At 39.5% G+C, this 19545-nt stretch overlaps 1 protein-coding gene across 3 annotated transcripts in view; it reads right to left on the bottom strand.

Moving 5' to 3' along the window:
* The window catches only part of MAD1L1 (mitotic arrest deficient 1 like 1), a 352477-nt gene that overhangs the window by 310637 nt on the left and 22295 nt on the right, over positions 1-19545 (bottom strand). For all 3 annotated transcript variants that reach the window (XM_051777190.1, XM_051777205.1, XM_051777198.1), the window contains exon 10: positions 4550-4636. In XM_051777190.1, the coding sequence (XP_051633150.1) occupies positions 4550-4636 (87 nt within the window). The remainder of the gene's footprint in view (positions 1-4549; positions 4637-19545) is intronic.

Raw genomic sequence — 19545 nt, 5'->3', positions numbered from 1 at the left:
TTGTGACTGACACACCTTGGGACATCCAAGGAAAAGAGAAGATGGGCAATAGATTTACAACACTTCTGAGCTAACAGCCCTTATGGAGATAGAAGGCTCTGGGCTTATCATCACTCACCCATTGTTTTTTTAAACAAACCCTGCTGCCCAACCTAAAAGCATTTTCTTTTCAGTTTGCAATCTACATTCCCCAGTCTTCAGTGGTTTTGGGGTTTATTTCATTTTAAGCAGCAACACACAGAGCAGGTTCTTTGGGCAAATCAGTTTAACACGATTTATATGAGTAAAAGCGGTAAACAACCATGACTTTAAACACAACTCTGTGAGCACCTGAAGTAGGAAAATACTTTTTCAAACACATTCTGTATGTCCCTTTTCCCACATGAAACAATATGTCAAAACACATGGCTGGCTCTCTGACAGCAGCTGATGGGAATAAGCCATCAGCTTCAGGATCTCAACACCAGAACCAAAGATTTACTGCTCTTCCATTTTCCTTTGTGCCCTTCATCCTGTCCTGAACCAACTTCACCTACGTCTTTCCTTGTATTTGACTTTCCAAAGGACATCTCAAGGCCCGAAGTCAATACTGCATTTGGACAACAAGAGGAAAAGCAGAGATGATCATTCTGGGAGGTACCACAAGTAACCAAAGAAGTCAATTTTCACAGCCTGTCTTTCAGAACTGCAGCAAAGCTCGAGCTGTAAGCAGCCTCATTCCTTCAAATTAACACCTCACAGGACAACGCTGATGAGAAGGGAAGTTTCCCCCTATGTCTCAAATTCTAGAATACTCTGCCAGGATTGTTTTAGAAAATCTCTCCAGAGACTCCAAATATGCAGCTAGAAATCATGCAAAAGAAACATGCAGCTTTTCTCACTTTAAAAAAAAAAACAACAGTGCAACTACTACATCATTTTTCCATAAGACAAAAGCTTATGAACCACTTGGCCGACTTTTCATATTATAAACTACAACCATCAACACATTTCAGTGTACAATGCCTACAGCATTCACAGTCAGGGGGGAAAATGTGCTTTAACTAATGGTGGCTGCATGGTTAACTTGACCCGCTAATTAAACACCTTCCTTTCATCACTTTTTCCTAAACAGCAGAGTAGACACACTTGGTGCTATCAAAGTGACCCTGGGCAATCTTCTTTTGAGCTTTTGAACCTTTGGATTGCTATCTTTGCTCTGCAGTTAAAAAGCTCCAGGATACTTCCTCCTGCTGCTGCAAGTATAATTTACTCTATTTATAAGACTTCCAGCAACACACTCCAAACCAGCAGTGAGAGTCCATCACACACGATTAATGGCACTTTCAGCTCCATTACTCAGCGATCCTGAAGTTACCAAGAGAAGTGAGTTGGTGCTTACGTGTTCATTGCTAAAGGGATCCTCTCCTCTTTCCCCATGCTGGCACCACAGGAAGGTTTTCTGCCCCAGGAAAAATAGCAAGCTCCGAGGGAGTCTGTGCAACTCAAACATGTAAACAACCACTGTTAAAAGAAATTGATTTCAACCTGTGGTTCAGGAAATTCAGTGCTGTGGTTCCGTGTCTAAAAGCACCCAAGGTGGGTGATGGAGCAAATGGGATATGCATCATCATTTGATCTCTGGGAGGCCTTGAGACACTGGCAACTGCACAGGCTACACAAAACACAGATTGCACTGCAAGCAAATACCAGTGCAAAAGGTGGGTTTGTAATGGTGTTGCCTCTTTGTGGTGGGATGATCTCCAGGGCCTTTTCAGTAACACAAACACTGGCTCTAAAAAACGCACAGTAATAAATGGAAAGCAGGTGAAGGATGGAAAATTGAGATAAAATAAATTTTCTCTGTTTAGCAAAGCCATATGCCATTTGGAAAAGGTTGTTACTGTGTGTGTATTAACCATAACTCCCCATTTTAGATCAGCTAAGGGGCACTAGTTGAGCTAGATCTGTCTCCAGTTCTACAGAAATGGATGGCACCTTACATAGCAAATTATTCCCCTGTGGTACCTTTCCCACGCCTCCTTTGTTTTCTGAAGTCACTTCCTGCTCATATGCCCCTACATTAACAATTAACTGTTCCTGCTTTGCCCCTGAGCATCTCCTGTTATTGAAAAGAAACTGGAGACTGTTTGTCAGGTTGTGAGACAAATAGTAGCTGGCAAGCGTCTATCACAGTCACTGAAGGGTGTTGGAAAGGTACCATTACTAAGAATAAAAAACAAGCTCATTGCAGTGTAAAGACTGAGACAAAGAATAATCAGCTTGCAAAAAAATTACCTTCCAGGCACTCTTCTGCCTGTGTTTAAAAGCTTGGTGATCAGCCATTTAGGGAAGAGGGTCATATAATCAATTGTCTCTAACTTCACACTGAAACCTCCTCTACTAAACTGAATTTTGCACTGTAGCAACAGGTAAGCCAGTACTAGCTGAGATTCTCCACTTCATTGCCATAAAAATAAATTTAGATGCCATCTGATGATGTTTTCTTAAGCATCTACCAAACCATTAATTTTAATGGAGAAAACTAATCCAAGACTTTAAGGCAGGCAATAATATTTGGTGTTTGTACTGCACATTGCTCTATACACACACAGCCACCGACTTTATAAATCAAACATTGCACTATCAGCACTGAAGACAACATATTTCAACTAAGGGCAAAAGAACTTGTAGCTGAAAAAAAAAACCACCAACAATAGAAAGCTGAATAAGTGCTGGGCTCCATCACTAGAGGGAGGCACGACCACGTATTAAGTTATTGCAACACACAGACAATCCTGAACACAATTATGAAACAAATAAAAGAGAAGACCATCAGCTAAATCTGGAAAAGATTCAGGGAAAGAAGAAAATAAGGTTTTCTTCCTTAACGAGGCTTTATTTCCAAAGACTCAAAACCTTCTCCTGGGAACTTTCAAATCATCTGTAATGAAAGGTTTTTAAAAATGTATCTTATTGCCTACCTTTTACGGCAGAATAAAGTATGTGACAGAAGAAAGTCAAAATTACCAGTTTCAGAAATGACACACAGCATTGCATCAGGAAAATGTTACAATTTTAATTTAAGCAGGCTTTACAGCCCATTTAACTTGAAATCAAAAAGTAATTTTAATCGTGTTTTTATTTTTAAACTAAATTGGCATGATTACATCTAGATGAACAGACACTACCAAGAAGCTGCTTTTTCAACAGATGATTCCCCTTGGCCATTAATAAATTTAGAAAAAGCACTTCTCTGAGAGGCTGTGAAAAGCAGCTTAAAAAAAAATAACAACCCAAATCTGTAACTCAAACACTACCATTTTATTGATCATTTTATTTGATCATTTAATCAACTGTGGGTTTGAGGGTTTTCTTGGTTTATTTTTATTATAAGAAATGTGAGGTTTATACTGGTGAGATTCTTTTTTCCCCCCCACTGTAAACTTCTCAGCAAAAAAACCACAAACCAATTTGGCTGGCTCGCTGGTGGGAATTTACACCCAGATAACCATTTTACAACTGACTAAACAGTTTCATTAACAGCAGCAGCACAACCAAAGCTTTTAACACCCAGCTTGAATCCTGCCCATCATTAGCAAGGCAGAGCCCAACAGACAATCATCTCTTGAGCCAAAATGTACCTCAGGAGAAACATTAGCAAATGCTGCCCACGTCAAGCTAAGTGTGCTCGTCCTGTGCTCAGTCACAGTCTGTGACTGCTTTACATTCAACACCTTTACACCAAAGGCTGAAATTCTCCACACTCCTGTTGCTTAGACAAGGCAGCTACAGCCCTGCAATGCAAACAGTCCAGAGCCTTTTTGAAAGGCAGGGTATTGCTTTTAACAAAAACAGACAGAAGGTTCCTAATGTGAGGAAATAAACGGTGAGGGAAGCAAGAATATGCGTGCTGAGGGAGAGAAGCACTTCGTGTCACACTAAGGAGCTGTGTTCAGCAAGGCTGTGTAACCAGTGCAGGCTGGAAAGTTAAGCTCTGGCAGACAAATTCATTTTCCCATTAGATATTCACTCCCACACCAGGGCAATGGCTTAAACACCCTCATATTTCAAATATATATCTCACTCCATAAACAGACTGCTCCTCCCAAAGGCTTGCACTACTCTGCCACCAAAACTGCAAACATCCTTTTCAGCCAGCATCTCTACTAACTGGTCCTTTTACAACTCATTTCACAGTCCTCAGAGCCCTTACTCCCTTTCCCATTCCCAGGTGGCTACTTTGCACAATTTGCTGTGACATTCCCTTTTCAGATGAAAAGGTCTGGGAAAGCAACTCATTTCCCCTTGCAAACACTTCAGTTCATAACATAAAGCTCGAATAACTCTCCACTGTATCCACTCACAGTTCTTCATCTTTTTTTTCCCCTGAAGGATTTAAATAAGCAAAAAGCTCCAAATCAGCATGAGAAAGAAGACAGCACAGAAGGCTCCATGGAAGATCAAGGAAATCTAAAGAGCTGGTCTCTCAGTTTGCAGTCCTTGTTTCCTTTCTAAGTGCTTTATTACAGCAGTTTTGCCATCAGCATCCACCACTGGTATCACTCACCTGTTCATGAAGGTGGAGTTCTGCTCTTTCAGTGCAAGCTCCCGTTGCTGCAGGGCCACAATTTGCCTCGAGAGATCATCAGGTGTCCTAATTAAAACAAAACAGGAATTTTTTAACAAATCATTGGTTAAAAAACTACATTCCGTACATAACCATAAAACAGGTTCCACCAAAGGCAGCCAAGGCAATATCCCAGGGCCAGACTTGCTGCAGTCCCTTAGAACAAACAGAGCTGCATCCTGCCTGGCTCACACAAAATCCTATGTTATTAAAGCCATCACAGGATTAATATTATGAGGGTAATAAAAGGAGGAAATAAATGTAAATACAAACTGTACAATTCAACAACTCTGGCTACTGCTGAACACACTCAGAGTGTAGAGGTTCAGGTACATTACAGGTGACTCAAAGCAGGGTTGTCACACAGTTACCAGTGTGCTGACTTCAGGGTCCTTCATACACATCGTAACTCCAGAGCCATGGGGGGTAACACTCCAGAGTTCTAGGTAACACTTCAAGTATCACTGACAACCTTCCCTTGTCCATAACATCAAAGATTTCTATAGATTTACAGTTGTCAGGAATAGGTTTATTTTTTCATCAAATCCAATGACAAATTCTTAAAGGTCTGACAATCCCAGACACCACACCAGCAGTCTCTGTAGAAGGAAACTGTTCTTTCAGAGGCCTCTCTTTAAGTCACTCTAAATGAAGGCAGCTTATAAAAATTAGGAAAAGATTTTTGTCTTGAGTCATCAGAAAGGTTTTCCCATTCCAAAAGAGAAGCATCTATATCACACTTCCCCAAAGGAAAGGAAGCTGGAAAGGGTATCCCTGTATGTACCAGGTACATGCATCCTTTTGCTCCACAAGATGCACCACCCACAAAGGAGAAAAGTGACCCAAACCTTGAAGTGGTTTTTCATGGGGAGAGAGTGGAAAGGCAGTTTTGCAGCAATGAAATCTGTAGAAACACAATCTGTTGTGGTCCCCAAGATGCAAGTCAAGGTTTCACTCTTGCTGGCAGCTGAAATTAGGCCTGGTTAGATTTTACATTATTCAAATACAGCACTAGAATAAGGCCCCTGCTACTCCAAAAACTGAGCAGGGAGAGGTGCCTCTAGCTTGACCATTGGGATTCTGACTGAATCTAGAACTAATTTCTCTGATAACACTTTTCAGCCAACTATACACATCAGAAAAGGTATCACTTTTTCTCTTTTATGATCTGGCACTTCCAGTCAAACGAAAATTAGTTAAACACTGAGTTGATGCAGATAGGATTCAATTCTAGCAGTCCCAATTGCAAAGTTCCTGCATTTCACTTTCAGAACTGCACACACTGTATCCTTCCTCAGTAGACAATTTTGAGGGCTCTAATACAATTTGTGTTACGTCCAAGTCTTAACAGTCAATATACAATAAAACAGATGGACATGTTCTCCCATTGCAGCAAAGAAACCAGTCAGAACAGGATGAAACTATTCTTCAAAGACATCACACTCAATGGCCAAGGAAACTATGAGAGGAAACCAAGACACAACCTGGAGATGGTTTGGCTAAAACATCTAAAATTCAAATTCTGGTAGAAGTGATAAGTCAATTTTAAGCAACATGCACCTGGGTTTTCAAATGTGTTGCAGCACTAAATAACACTTCAAAATCTTGCAGATGAGCCTGAAAGGATCCTCAACTTGAGCAGTTCCCCAGCTCTTTACTGAGGGTACCTGATGGCTGAGCATCAGAGCACCAGAGAACTAATTCAACTCAGTCTGACAGAAGTCACATCTCCACATAATCCAGGAGCAACAGCAAAACACTGCTGGTTTCTGGGACTCTCAGCTCTGAAGAGTTCAAATCCAACACTGCTCTAACAACAAAAATCCTATAAGAGCAATCTGTAAAACTACAATGTGATTTCAACATGGGTTCTATTTGCAGGAAATGGATTTCTGACTCAGACTTTTTCCTCATTAATTAAGTACATGTTCTCTTTTCACAGTAGTTTCTAACTAAAAATTCTAGAGATAAGGATAAAGGGAACTTGGTATTAATTCTGATGTGAAAAAAAATTACAAAGTATGTTTTCCCTTTCCACTTCACCATCTTTCATAAGCAAAAAAAAAAAAAAAACAAAAAAAAAGAGAGAGAGAGAGAAAACACCAGACAGAAATGGACTGGGCACGCTTAGTCTGTTTGGCAAAGAGAAGCTCTAAGCAGATACACCAATTTCAACAGGAACAATTTTTGGACAACGTAATGCCAAGACAACAAGGCTCTGAAAAACGCAGTTCTAAACCTCTCATAATTCACCCAAATATAGCAGATTTACCACAAGGATAGTTAGTATTGGGCATCTCTCTGGCTATGTTGAGTGCCAGTCCCCCACACCAGTGTTTGGTCCCTGCATCAATAAAATAACAGCACAGATTTCTCTTTTTCTAACGTGCAAAAAAATGTATTTGCCTCAATTTTTTACTCATTTTCTCAGAAATTCATACCATTGTGTATTAGGACTGAGACAGGGAACTGAAATTAATCCAATAGTAAAATGAGACAGGACTATAAAAGCCACAGATTTCTAGTAATGAGAGCTCCTGACCGATTTCCAATAAAAAACAATCATCCTCATCTGTTTGGCCATTCAAACCAACAATCAGCTTCCAATCTCAGTTCCAGCAATTGGCAGCTTAAGGTTATATTTAATTCTGGAAAATGTTTTATTGGCATTAGATACCTTCTATTATTTTATTTTTTTTAAGTGGAGCAGCAAAGATATATAAGAGAAAACAAAGGCAATGGGTATTAACCCCCTCCAAAGAAAAGGTCACTTTCTATAGTGCTAAATCATGTCAGGTGATCAGAGACAAACACACCCCTTGCATGCACTCTGCTGTCAAATACCTTTACTGGGAGGTTTCAAAGCCTGTTTCTGAGGTCTACATCCTACCCTGGTCACCAACAGTTTGGCAAAAGCCAAATTTCCACAGTTACAAGTAGAGGAATGACACTGCACACACACTAATATTAAATCAGAGCTTTCAATTTGAAGAGAATTGGTCCAATCCCAAAGCACTGCAAACACCAACCAGCTGTAACCAGTTTCACAAGTTTCTGAAAACAATGCCAAGTAAAAAGAGACATTTGTCAGCATCCCAACACACAGTAACATGTTCTGGCCTTGAGAGCCTTGTCTGATGTATATCATTTTTGCTAAACTCCCTCCATTCCCTATGGAACAGTTGATATTAAAACCAGTATTAGAAAGCCAAGAAATCTGCTTTAAGAGCATCTGTATGACAACACAGCTTACCAACACCACTGGAATCACCACGGTTCCTTGAGGGAAGTTTGAAACCCTCTCCTGACAGGAACAGACCCAGAACTCCTTCCTACAAAGCTGAGCATTGTCACTGTTTGCCCTGCAAAGCTGCAGGCAGCTTCCTTTCCCAAGGAATGATGGAGCCCCTGGAACCACAAAAAAACCCCACATCTGGTCTGCATCAGCCATGCAAAATCCTGTGAAGGGACATACAGGATGGTCTGACTGAGAGCAGTGTGTCACTACAACTGAGTCACCTGCTTTGTAAACATAAAGACAACGTGAACAAGTGACAAAGTGGCTTCCAAACTGCAAGTGCAGAAGAAATCACTGACTTCAGATCCTTTCTCCTGGGCAAGGCACAATGAGCCAAAAGCTACAGTGTTCTTCTTCTGTCCCACCATCCCATCCCCAGACCCCACTTCCTTCTGCAATAGCATTTAAGCAAGAATCAAAAGACCAAACAGGTGAATTTAAGTCTAATTTGGAAACAAGGTGCTTTTTTTTTTAGCCCTAAACAAGAAAATTAGCCCAGCATAGCTTAGAGCACAGTAAGGCAGGAGAGGCACAACACTGCTGTTAACCAAAGCTCTCTGCCTTCCTTTGGAGCACATGTAGTTTGAAAAGGAGCAATTTAAAAATGATAAAAACCTAAAACTGTTCCAGTGAAGGGAAAAATTAACTTAATGAGATGTCCAACCAAGTCATACAATGACTTTCAGGGCCCACTGGTACATTTTTTAACAAGGAAAACAGCTTTTGCTATTTTTTATGCCTTGTTTTTAAATGCACATAACTGACATTTCCCTGGATTTGGAGGAAAGCCCTGTTCTTAGTTAAGGATCTATTACCATTTCAGTATGAACCATGACAGTGACACACTGAGAATTAGCTGCTGAAGTAACATTAAACTAAGACTCAGGAAGCAGATGAAAATGTAAAAGAAAAAAATTTTTAATTTATAATTTATTAGAATGTCAACTTCTTGTTGCTTCTATAAAATGTTTCAAAATGCACAGCAAATGGAGAGGTTTCATTGTAGCTAGAGATCAACATTAAATTTTAACTAGGGAAGTGCAAGACAAAAGCAAAACTAAAGAGAAAAACAGGTACTTGGTCAACAGTGTCTGGAGAACTGTTTTTCAATGCTTTTTCCTTTAATTAAATTTCATTCAAACTACCAAACTAATATCACATTTATAACACCAAATTACTCAGAATAACTTATTTTTGGAAGTTTGCTGGATTAACATTTCTCTTTATAGTTTTAACTCAGTATGAATATTCAATGACAGATTTGGTTGTCTGGACTGTCACATTAAATTGAAATGGAACATTACCAGATTTTTGGCACAGTATTTTAGGTTTTACACTTCAGCACAATAAACGGATAAAGACCAGAGACAGAAGTCTTTATTGAACTGCTTGTTAAGAGAATCAGGCACAGAAAGAGAGGCCACATCTGTTTAGTTCTTTTCAATGAAAAACAATTTCCAGGGTTTTTTGTGGGGTTTGGTTTGTTTTTATAAAGGCAATCTCCTAAAAGTATAAAATATTTATTTTGTTCCTTATCTTTTTTTGTATTATGTATAAGAAACATAAACAGATTCTGAAATTCTCCTCTCCTGAAGAAGAACCTTTTCTGCTTTTAAAAAATAATTTAATCTTCTTCCCAGACAGGAAAACAACAGCATCTGAAGAACAAAACACAGAATGATAACATGACAACAACAGAAGATTTCTGGAAAGGGAGTTTAGTTGTTTTAAATATTTCTGTATGATTAGAAAGGTCTGTAATAGTGTCTGTAATAGTCTTTTCCCTTATGTCTGAAGTGAGTCTCAAACATCCTTTTTGTATATTTGAGCTCCACTACTGCTTTAACTCCTTTATCTTTAGTTTACAGGACTCCTGTTTATTTCTGAAGCTTCACCAAGTCCAAAGGCAGCTCAGTTCCTGGGAGGACTCACCCTTCAAGAAAGTTCAGCAAATAAAAATAATCACAACAGCACATCCAGACTTCCCAGGATACAGCAACACGGAGTCCTTCAGTTTAATTTGTTTGTATTAACTCCAAGTTTGCATAAGAAAGCTACAAATTGCTTAACATCCCTTTCTCCTCAAAATATGCATCACCTCCCTGGGAGCATTCCTTAGCTCTCCTTCACCAGACCAGAGGAAAACATTGCCACTAAAATCTGGTGTCCCAACCTGGAAGTTCTGAGAGTTAAGTTTCACAACAGCATTTCCCCTGTAGAAAAAAAGCCCCTTCAAGCTCCAGTCCAGGTAGTTACACTTGCTTGTTCCTATTTCCACACCTTTATCCTCCCTTTCCATTGCTGACTACATTAACCAATCCATGTGGTCCAGAATCTCCTACACACATTAGTCACAGAAACAATTTCTCAACATTTCTAGGCAATTAGGGCACATTTAGTGCTCTGTCCCACCGATTAAAATGTTTTGAAGAGCAGTCACATATCTTTAGTCATTCAAAGGTATACCGGAGACTGTTTCTCCAGTAAAGTGCCTGCTTAATGTTTTATGTACAAAGCAAACAGAGGAAATCTGAAGTGTAAGTGAAAGCAATAAACAATCTCAGCCTCTGAGGTTCCCTTCATTTAGAAAACTCTTATTTGTGTACAGATAGAATCAACAAATCCAATTGCCTTTTACCAAAGCAAATGTCCCCATTAACCACTTGAAGCAGAAGAACAACTTATTTGTAAGAAAACATTTTAAGTGTTCATAAGTGTCTTGACAATTCTAAAGACAATTGATACGTCTCTTTTGAAGCAACTGCAAAATTAGCAATTAATTCAATCAAGCCGTAATTTGAAGAGGGAAGAAAAAAAAAAAAAGAAGAAAACTGTCTTAGATTCCAGTTCATAGAGTTTTTTGGATTTTAATGAAGAAAGGTTTTTTCCTCCCAAAGTTAAGGATATGGCATCACAACAACTCATTTTTAAGTTTCACTTCTACTTTAAAGACACAATTAGGGGTTCAAGGAGATAACATTAACCTTACTTCTGAAAAAAAATTTAATCATTTGGCAGACATTTCAACAGTCCAAACCTCTTTCTCATCCCTACCACTGTTCTAAGAGCAAGCACAGAACAAACCACAGAGCACACACATTGCACAGTGGAACGGAACCTCACAAGTGAAAGGTTTCAATAGCCCTCAAGCAGAGGGAATGTACACACAGTAGTGCCAGCCCTGCTGATTTGGAAGATAAAAATAGTCAGCTTTTGAGTTCTTTTCAGTCTTCACACAGAAGTCAGGTCATTGCATGCTCAACCACATGACATGTAATTTAGAGCTTTGGGAGGTCATGGTGAAACAAAAACAATTTTCACAGAACCATCAAGGTTGGAAGAGACCTTCAATACCATTCAGTCCAACCATCAACCCAGCACAACTTTAATCACCTCTAAACCACATCCCCAAGTGCCACAGCCAGATACCCATTGAACACTTCCAGAGACCTCCCTGGGCAATTTATCCCATCCAGGTTTTCCCCCCCATTCCATACTCCATCTTGCAGGAACTCCCCTTTCACCAAGGAGCTGTTACCTGTCTCAGCTCTCTTCTCATCAAAATATGAGCTCTCCTTGAGCTTCCAGGGCTCCAGGAGTCAGGTATCATCAGCCACAGGGGCTCAAGAGTGGGACATGGGAACTGTCAGTCTGGCTCTCAAAGTGGGCAGAAGTCAGTGTTGCTGCCTGTGTTGCAAGAGATTCACCATCAGGTCACTATTTTGGGGCTTGGGGTGGATAAATAGATTCTATGCTACCTCTCACAGATTTATTTGAGCACTGCCAAGACTAGACTTCATTGAGAGTCAAATCCAACCTAGGCTTTAAACAGAAGGTACTACACCAGAGAAAGTACATGAGGAAGAAGGGAAAACAGAGAGTTAACTAGAAAAAAACAGAATAAATTATCTTGAGCTCTTCTTAATGACAAGTATATCCCCATACAAGCTCCATTTGTACTGCTGCTAGCCCACAGGGATGTCCTTTAATTGCTCTGCTGTTCCACATTACAGTACAAGGCTGACCACAGGGTACAACCAGAGCAAAACATGCTTGGCTTTCCACTCAGCTGCCACTCTGGGTTTTTTTGGCACAAAAGCTAATGATTTCTAGCATAAATATGGAATGAAAATAAAATAAAAAGAGTGGTGACTCTAAAACTCTTATTTATGCTTAGCATTCTCAAAACAATGAAAGCACATGTTGCCATGCCCTGTTCTTGACTTTCTCCTCAGGCAAAACCAAAAAAACCAATCTTTTGGTATTATGACACAGAAGAGATCAATTCCTTCCTGCAGCCTGCCTTGCTATGCCTCATCCCATGGGAAAAGCAAGATAAAAGGGAGAGATAGTCCACATATTTCAATCATGCTGTAACACAAAATTTGAATTTGGCTTAAACTCGCATAAAATGAAACAGTTTATAAGGCAACAAGAAGGCATTTAACACACAACTCAAGAAACATGGAGTGTATCTGCAAAGCTATGAAATACTCTGTGTCCTATGTTTTTACAATATAAGAAAACAAAGAGTTCTTAAGGGCTTAAACTCAAGAGATCAGAGATTGAAAGGAAAAAAAAAAGAAAAAGAACCACACAAACTTCTAAAGCAGCTTTCAAGTATTTACCAGCAGTAGCACAGAAGTAGTGAAGTTGGAAATGATCAAAAAGGATTTTAAAAAATGGCTGTTACTGCTCTCACACTAACAGAGATATCAGCACAATCTTTACAATTAGAGAAGCAAATGTTTTTCCTCAATTTGCAATTTAGTGAATGTAATTATATATTAATGATGATGTTGAAAGGAAATTATTGTGGCATACAATTTCATACCTATTGCCCTTAAGACTTCAAGCACAAAATGTAAACACATTTAATAATGTAATGTTTCATTTTACTGCAGCAGCAGCAAAACCTATTTTAAGTGTTTTTCCCAATCATGAACTTAATTTGAAGAAAAAAACAACAGCTAAAGGGAAAAATAACGCCATGAAATGAATAAAAACTTCTCTTAGGGAGTCATAAGTAGGGTTGTTTTTCCTATAGTTTCCATTTGTCAGTGGAGTTGGAACAATCATTGTGGCAATCTGGGGCCAGGCAGGGAGGACAGTGTGAATAGGGGGGGCCACGAGGGGGAGTGGGGTTGAAATCAAATGAATCTAAAGAACAGAATCACAGCAGAATACCAATTATTAATTCTAACCATGTGGGTTAGAACTGTAAGATTTTCAAGTCATTTGGATAGTTGTAAATGGTAATACACAAAAACTTCATATCTGAAAACCACAGACTGAAATAGAAAGATAAGCTCACTGGAAACAAACTCTGAACAGACATATGTGGTATCTTACAAAGAGATATTCAACAGAGGATCATTAGAAATCTTGAAAACTATTCCAGGCCAATTCCTGGGATTACACAAAGCTGGGAAAGCATCCTAACAGCCAAAAAAATAAAGGTAATAAATGAAACTTGCAGAAGATCAGGCAGAAACTTCTATTTCTAACATTCATGTCAATGAATAAAACCTCATTCAGAGATTTGCTCCTCACCAAGCTGAGGGCCAGCAGGGATGGCTGGTTACAATGTAAGGATCTGAAGTAAATATTTATCTCCTTAGCTTTCAAATTAGGCAACAATATTTATGCAAATAAACAGTCTAAGTTAGTAATACTGATATAATTTTACTGAACCTCTGCTGGTTCCATTCCATGAGGTCACTCTCAAGACATTTGAAGACACTTGGACCAGCCTAGAACAGATATCATCAGCTGCTTCTCAAGGAAGGAGTGGGACACAGGGACAAGACAAAAAAATCCTCCAAAAACTAAAAACAAATACCATTCACATGGATCCAACACACCCTTCTGGCATAAATGGTACCCACATGGAAATTACTAACACAGAGACATCATTTTTCCAGATAGCTGGGGCTTCTGTCTGACAAGAGAGCTCAAACTGTAACCAAGGCCAGGTACTCACAATATACACACACTTGACAATTTTACAGATAGCACTAAATTGATTGTCTTGTTCTTTTGACACCTGTCTGAGATAATACTTGCAGAATATTAATTTACCTAAGTTCTTGTGTTGTTTTCAACACCTTTATTGATCACGTTGTTTTCCCAGACCCTTATCAACCGAAAATATTAGCCAGCAGTAACATAAAACCCCTAATCTTGAGCAAGAGGAAACAGTATTAATGGCTGGCTACAGGTCCTTGGGAGAGTTTAGACCATATTTTCAACTACTTTTATATAAAGTGATTTGACATCCCATATATTATTCTTATTTACTTCTGATTACAATCACACAGCTCTTCAATCTCACGGCAGGAACGGCCACTTTAAACTGCAACTTCAAGTTACAGCAGAAGTTATTTTAACTGTGGCTGTTTGTTTCTTTTAATATCAAGCCAATAACATCAGTCGCAGGTAAATTTATGATAACAATTTTAGAAAGAATGAAAAGCATACTGCTTCTATGTTCAACTGGAATACTAAGTTATTCTTTCAGACAGAAAATTGAGGTTAAGCCTGTTGCTTCAATTAATTAAAAACTATCCAAACTCAATCAAAGATTTCAAAGCTTTTCACAGCACGTCTCACCTCTGCCAGAAGCAAAACATAAAACATCCAAGTTCCAGCAAGTGTGAGAGGTTAAAAAGCTTACTGAAGTACAGAAAACGCATGGCTGATAAATGATTACATTTATCATGAAAATCAATAGCAGAACAAATAAAGCAGAAAACGCCTCAGGAAAATGCTTGTGCTGTCAGTAGCCACAGATTCCTACAAGGTATTTGTATTAAGATGGCACAAAAGGCATCAGCTGCCACTGGGGCTCCTTTCATGGTATACATCAAGTGCATAATACACCTGAGGTAACACTAGATTCCTCTATAAACCAGACCAAAACAAGGTCTGAATTTTAGACATTGAGGCACAAAGACTAAGCAATCTGGCTAGAGATACCCAAAACCCTCTAATCCAACTCCACTGTAAGAAAATTAAACCCCATGGTGATTTAATAGATGGTTAAAGCTATCAACCCTAAGCACTGTCTCCTAAATCTTCAGTTTCCTCAGTGTTAAAGCAGGCAAATATCAGTATGCAACACCATTTTTGAATGCCATACTAATTAGTTAATCCTAAAACATGAGTTTAAATCCTAGCTTTTTGCTTAGTTTAGCCTCACATTTGGCTGCTACATTGCTTCCCACTGAGTTCATTTCCCATTTGGAGGTTGTTGCTCAATTCCTGGTTTTAACAAATCCAGGAGAACCTGAGCTCACTATCCAGAACCCCCAGCCTCTGTCTCAGGCCTCCCCACTTAAAGAAGCACATTTCCCACTCAGCTGTCCATGAGCTGGCAAGTGAACTTCACTCCAGGAAAACGAATTACACACGTCCCCAGACACATGTAAATAAACCAAAGAAATTTCAGATTTACAGAGCTGTCTTCAAACCCTCTCCCCCAGCTCAGGGAGGATTAAAAAGGACTTCAAAGAAGCCCGAGTTCCAATTAAAACACTGTGACCACCCCGGGGACGCAAAAATATTCCTCTGATTAGTGAGATGCGCTCTTTGAACTGTTTAGCTAAAAAAAGCTTTCAGAACTTTAAACAAATGCAGTAATTCTCTCTCATACTTTTTTTTTTTTTTTTTTTGGGAAAGTTTCTAAAAATTTAATATTCAAAGTGAAGGACAAATAACATTTCAAACCCAAAGTTTTATGGAAGCCCATTAGCACATCAGCTCTAGGCCTCTACTAACACGAGACACACCAAGACCTCAACGCTGCAGTCCCAGTTCAAACCAGATGACACAAGTTGTCAGAACAGAAGAGCCCAGAGTGTCACTGTTTTTACAGAGGTGGTGGCACTCCTGTGTTACAAAGAGACCATACAAAATCCCAATCTCACCAGCCCTCAGAACCACTCTCCCTCAAGGGAAGAGCACATCAATCCCACCTCATTTTGAAATTCTGCTTTATTTCCTTAACATGCAAATCTCCCAAGCCACACATGAAGTGTCTCATATTCAAGTTCTTTGACACATGGTGATAATACAACAGTTGCCCTCAGACTTAGCAATTACCACAGATCTAAATAAAAGCTCTTCTTATGCTTCCCACAAAAAAAAAAAAAACACCACACACAATAACAAAAAAAAAAAAAAAGCAACTCACTCCATCCTCTCAGACTCTCATTCCCACAACTACAGTTGAATTAATACTCCAAAAGTTTTAACATCAAGAAGAACGATAAACATTAAGGACAAATGCTGGGAAAATAACTGAGTCTTGGAGAGTGCCAAAGCAGTTAGAGCTAAGTGGGCATAATAAACCTGCCTGTGAAAACCAAACCTCAATCACCATCATCCATAAGGAATGAATAATTCATGGCTGAAGGAGACAGAAGGAGAATTTAAGACTTCTTCACAGAAAGCGGAACTGCTAAAGTGTAATTGCATTAAAGATGTAAACAGTGGCATTTCAACAATCACTCCTCTTTTGCCAGCTCACTCTCAAAAACCCCTGCTCAGCTCAGCTGCCTCCTCCAGCAACCAGTTCAGAGCAGTCAAAGGCAATTATGGCTTCCCTGTGTCTTTGCCACAGGTTCCAGTGATTGCACTGGTGTCACAGGCACTTGGACACCACCCTGACTTGCTGCTATCATCGAGCTTTGGTCACTATTAATACTTGAAGCTAGCAGGGAAGGCACTAATAAGATTACATGATAAATTAGATGTCACAATTTGAAATGTATCCCCAGAAGAGCTTCTTTTCCCTCAGTTAAAAGAAACAAAACATCCCTTTTTCACTCCACCTTCACATCCTTCCTTGCATTCACATTTACCTTCAAGATCTTATTTCATCACACTCTGTGATGCAGGACTACCCACAAACAGTTGCTTTTCCTTTGGTGAATGGATGGTACAGAAGCAACTAGAACACAATAAAAGAATTAAAAATCAGTCTTCTAGAAGCCTTCAAAACTTCTACCCTCCTGGAGATCTTCTCCTGGTTTCTCCAGGATCTGCAGCTTTCAGATTCGGTTCGCTGCTACTGTGACTGCAGTTTTGTACAACAGCTCCACAACTGAGGAAAAGGTGTTTCAGATAATCTTAACTCTTCGGATTCCACTTGAGCTTGACTGGGAGGATACTGCAAAGCATTTAAAACCCAAGTGTAGAGGGAGTCCTGTTTACACAGTAAGTGTGACACTAAACGCATCTGTGGACAATAGTTTTGGGAAGCACAGATGAAAGCCACAGTTTCATTAAACCATAAAATAATTATAAGTCCCTGGTACAGAGTTACCTCAGTCAGCTACTTTCCTCCAAAGCTTGTCTGAATTCAAGTTTTCCTGTTACATACCAAGAAAATTTTTAATTTGCTTCACCCATTTAGCTGAGCACATGCCAGCTAAAAGCATTCTCCAATCTCAGCTCAACTCTCCTTCCTCTGCTGAGCCACAGCTTCTCTCCTAAGACTCCTCACCTCAGAAGCATCACAGAGAAACAGTGCCAGAATTTCACATTTCTTGTAGAATTTGATACCACCAGTATGTTTAGTACTTAACCTGAGCAAAGACGGGATTAAAATGAAAGCACAAAGGCACGTGGAAAACAAGTCTCTCTGCTTGAAAGTAACTTTGCAAATGCTTACAGAACACTTGGCCACATGGTGAGTATTTACTCTTTGCAGAGCCATGTATCAAGACCAGGATTTCTGAACTGCCAAAACACCTCCCTGCACGGGCATCCTGCTGCCCTCTGCACTGGCTTCAAAGAGCTGAGGTCAGACAAGCAGACAAAACTTCCATTGGCACTCCATTTCCCAAAGAGGACTCCCAAAATCCTGAAGGGATGGGCACAATTACTGCAGTGAGAGATTCGAATGTATCCTACAAAGAAACTTTTTGCTGCAAACCCAGAGAACTACATTAAAAAAAAAATAAAAATCACAAATCCCACTCACGCGTTCACCGCAGTCTGAAAAACTATCCATTTTTTATCGGGTATAAAATAAATGCTCCAATATACTTCTCAGAAAGGAGAAAGGAGAGCTGCCTATTGATTAGGTGTCAGGGCCACCTCAGGAAAGAGAAGAAGAACAAAACAGCTGAAGCAAATGTTGCCTCCCCACATCCTCTCTTCAGAAAGCACAAAGGCTTTAAATACATGAAACCAGCTCAACTGTGTAGTTACCCTCTGAAAGGCCGTCAATTACCTAAATTGGGCTGTGTGGCAGAGAGGCATAAAAATGAGACAGGGTCAAACCAGCTCTGGAATTAATTGAGGGGGAAGAGGGAATATATCAAAAGAGGGAGAGTTTTCATTCTCGCCTTCCTTCCTCCTCCCTCAGTCTCCAGCAATCGCCATGGCCCAAAGAGACAGCAGAAGATTTCATTAATAAATTTATTTCAACTTTCTTTTCAATGGTGCTAAGAATGTATGCAAATCCATTCATAATTAGGTTTAAAAATTCCATTTCATGGGATAATCAGACTTCAAAAAACTCAATTTTAGTTTTAATCAGATTTTAACAAGGATATTAAGTCCATTTCGTTCAGAAGAGGGAGAAACGGTGAATTTAACACAAAATGTATTCAAGCTTAGCCCTGGGAGATAATTAAATAAAATTAATTTGGCAAGGGTTGTCTGTAAATGGAAACGCTCCAGACAGCAGAGCACGTTCCTGAAGGAAACAAAAGCAGTTCATTACTGTACAAACAGATACAAAGCTTATTGTTCAGAGAGAAGAGAATTGCAGCTCTTCCACAACAGCAGGACAACCTGAGCCCTCAAGCTGCCTCTGACAAACGCAGCAGTGTGTGGAGGAGAAGGTAGTTATTTCCTTCTCCTTTCAGCTAAGACCCTGCACTCCCCTGGCACAGCAAGGGGAGGAAAATGCAGGGGACAGCATATACAAACCTAACAATTCCAAATTACCAAGCACAGAAAACAGTGAGAAACAACCTAGTGAGAGACAGCTCCTTCAAACTATGACAACCCAGGTACAATTGGAGGCTGTCAGCAAGATTCTTGTCAGATACAATTCCATCAAATTCCATGTAGTCATTTAATCCCACCATAGAACTGAATCCAAAATTAATACCAAAAGCATCCCATTCTCCCTGACAAATGCCATGGACTGCCACAGATGCTAAAACTTTGTTAACTGTCCTTATGATGGTTCAGTTCTGAAGGGGTAGATTTTTATTTTGCAACCCTTACAACTTTAGACACAAAAATGCAGTTATTTTAACAATGTGTATTACCAGATGTGTCTGACACTTAGTTACTAACATCACACCATGGAAGTCACTTCTGGCAAATACTTCATTAATATACATCCCAAAACCTCAAAACAGAATGTCTGACTCTACAGCAAAGGGTTTACTTAAAGTTTCCCCCAATATTGGACACTGTTAAGGTTCAGCTTGGCAGGGTGCTGGGCCATCTTGTGCAGACCAGGTTTTTGCCATGAAAGACTGAACCAGGGGATCTTCAAGGTCCCTGCCAACCTGATATTCTATGGTTCTATGAAACTCTACTGACCTGGACACTGAAAATAACAGAACAGGATACAAAAACCAGATGGATAAAAAAAGGGAAAAAAGCTATT

The sequence above is a fragment of the Manacus candei genome, unplaced genomic scaffold (genome assembly GCF_025592945.1).
Source record: "Manacus candei isolate 608988 ecotype Guabito, Panama unplaced genomic scaffold, ASM2559294v1 h1tg000002l, whole genome shotgun sequence".
NCBI classification, from domain to species: domain Eukaryota; kingdom Metazoa; phylum Chordata; class Aves; order Passeriformes; family Pipridae; genus Manacus; species Manacus candei.
This window is presented reverse-complemented; position numbering and strand designations above follow the sequence as displayed.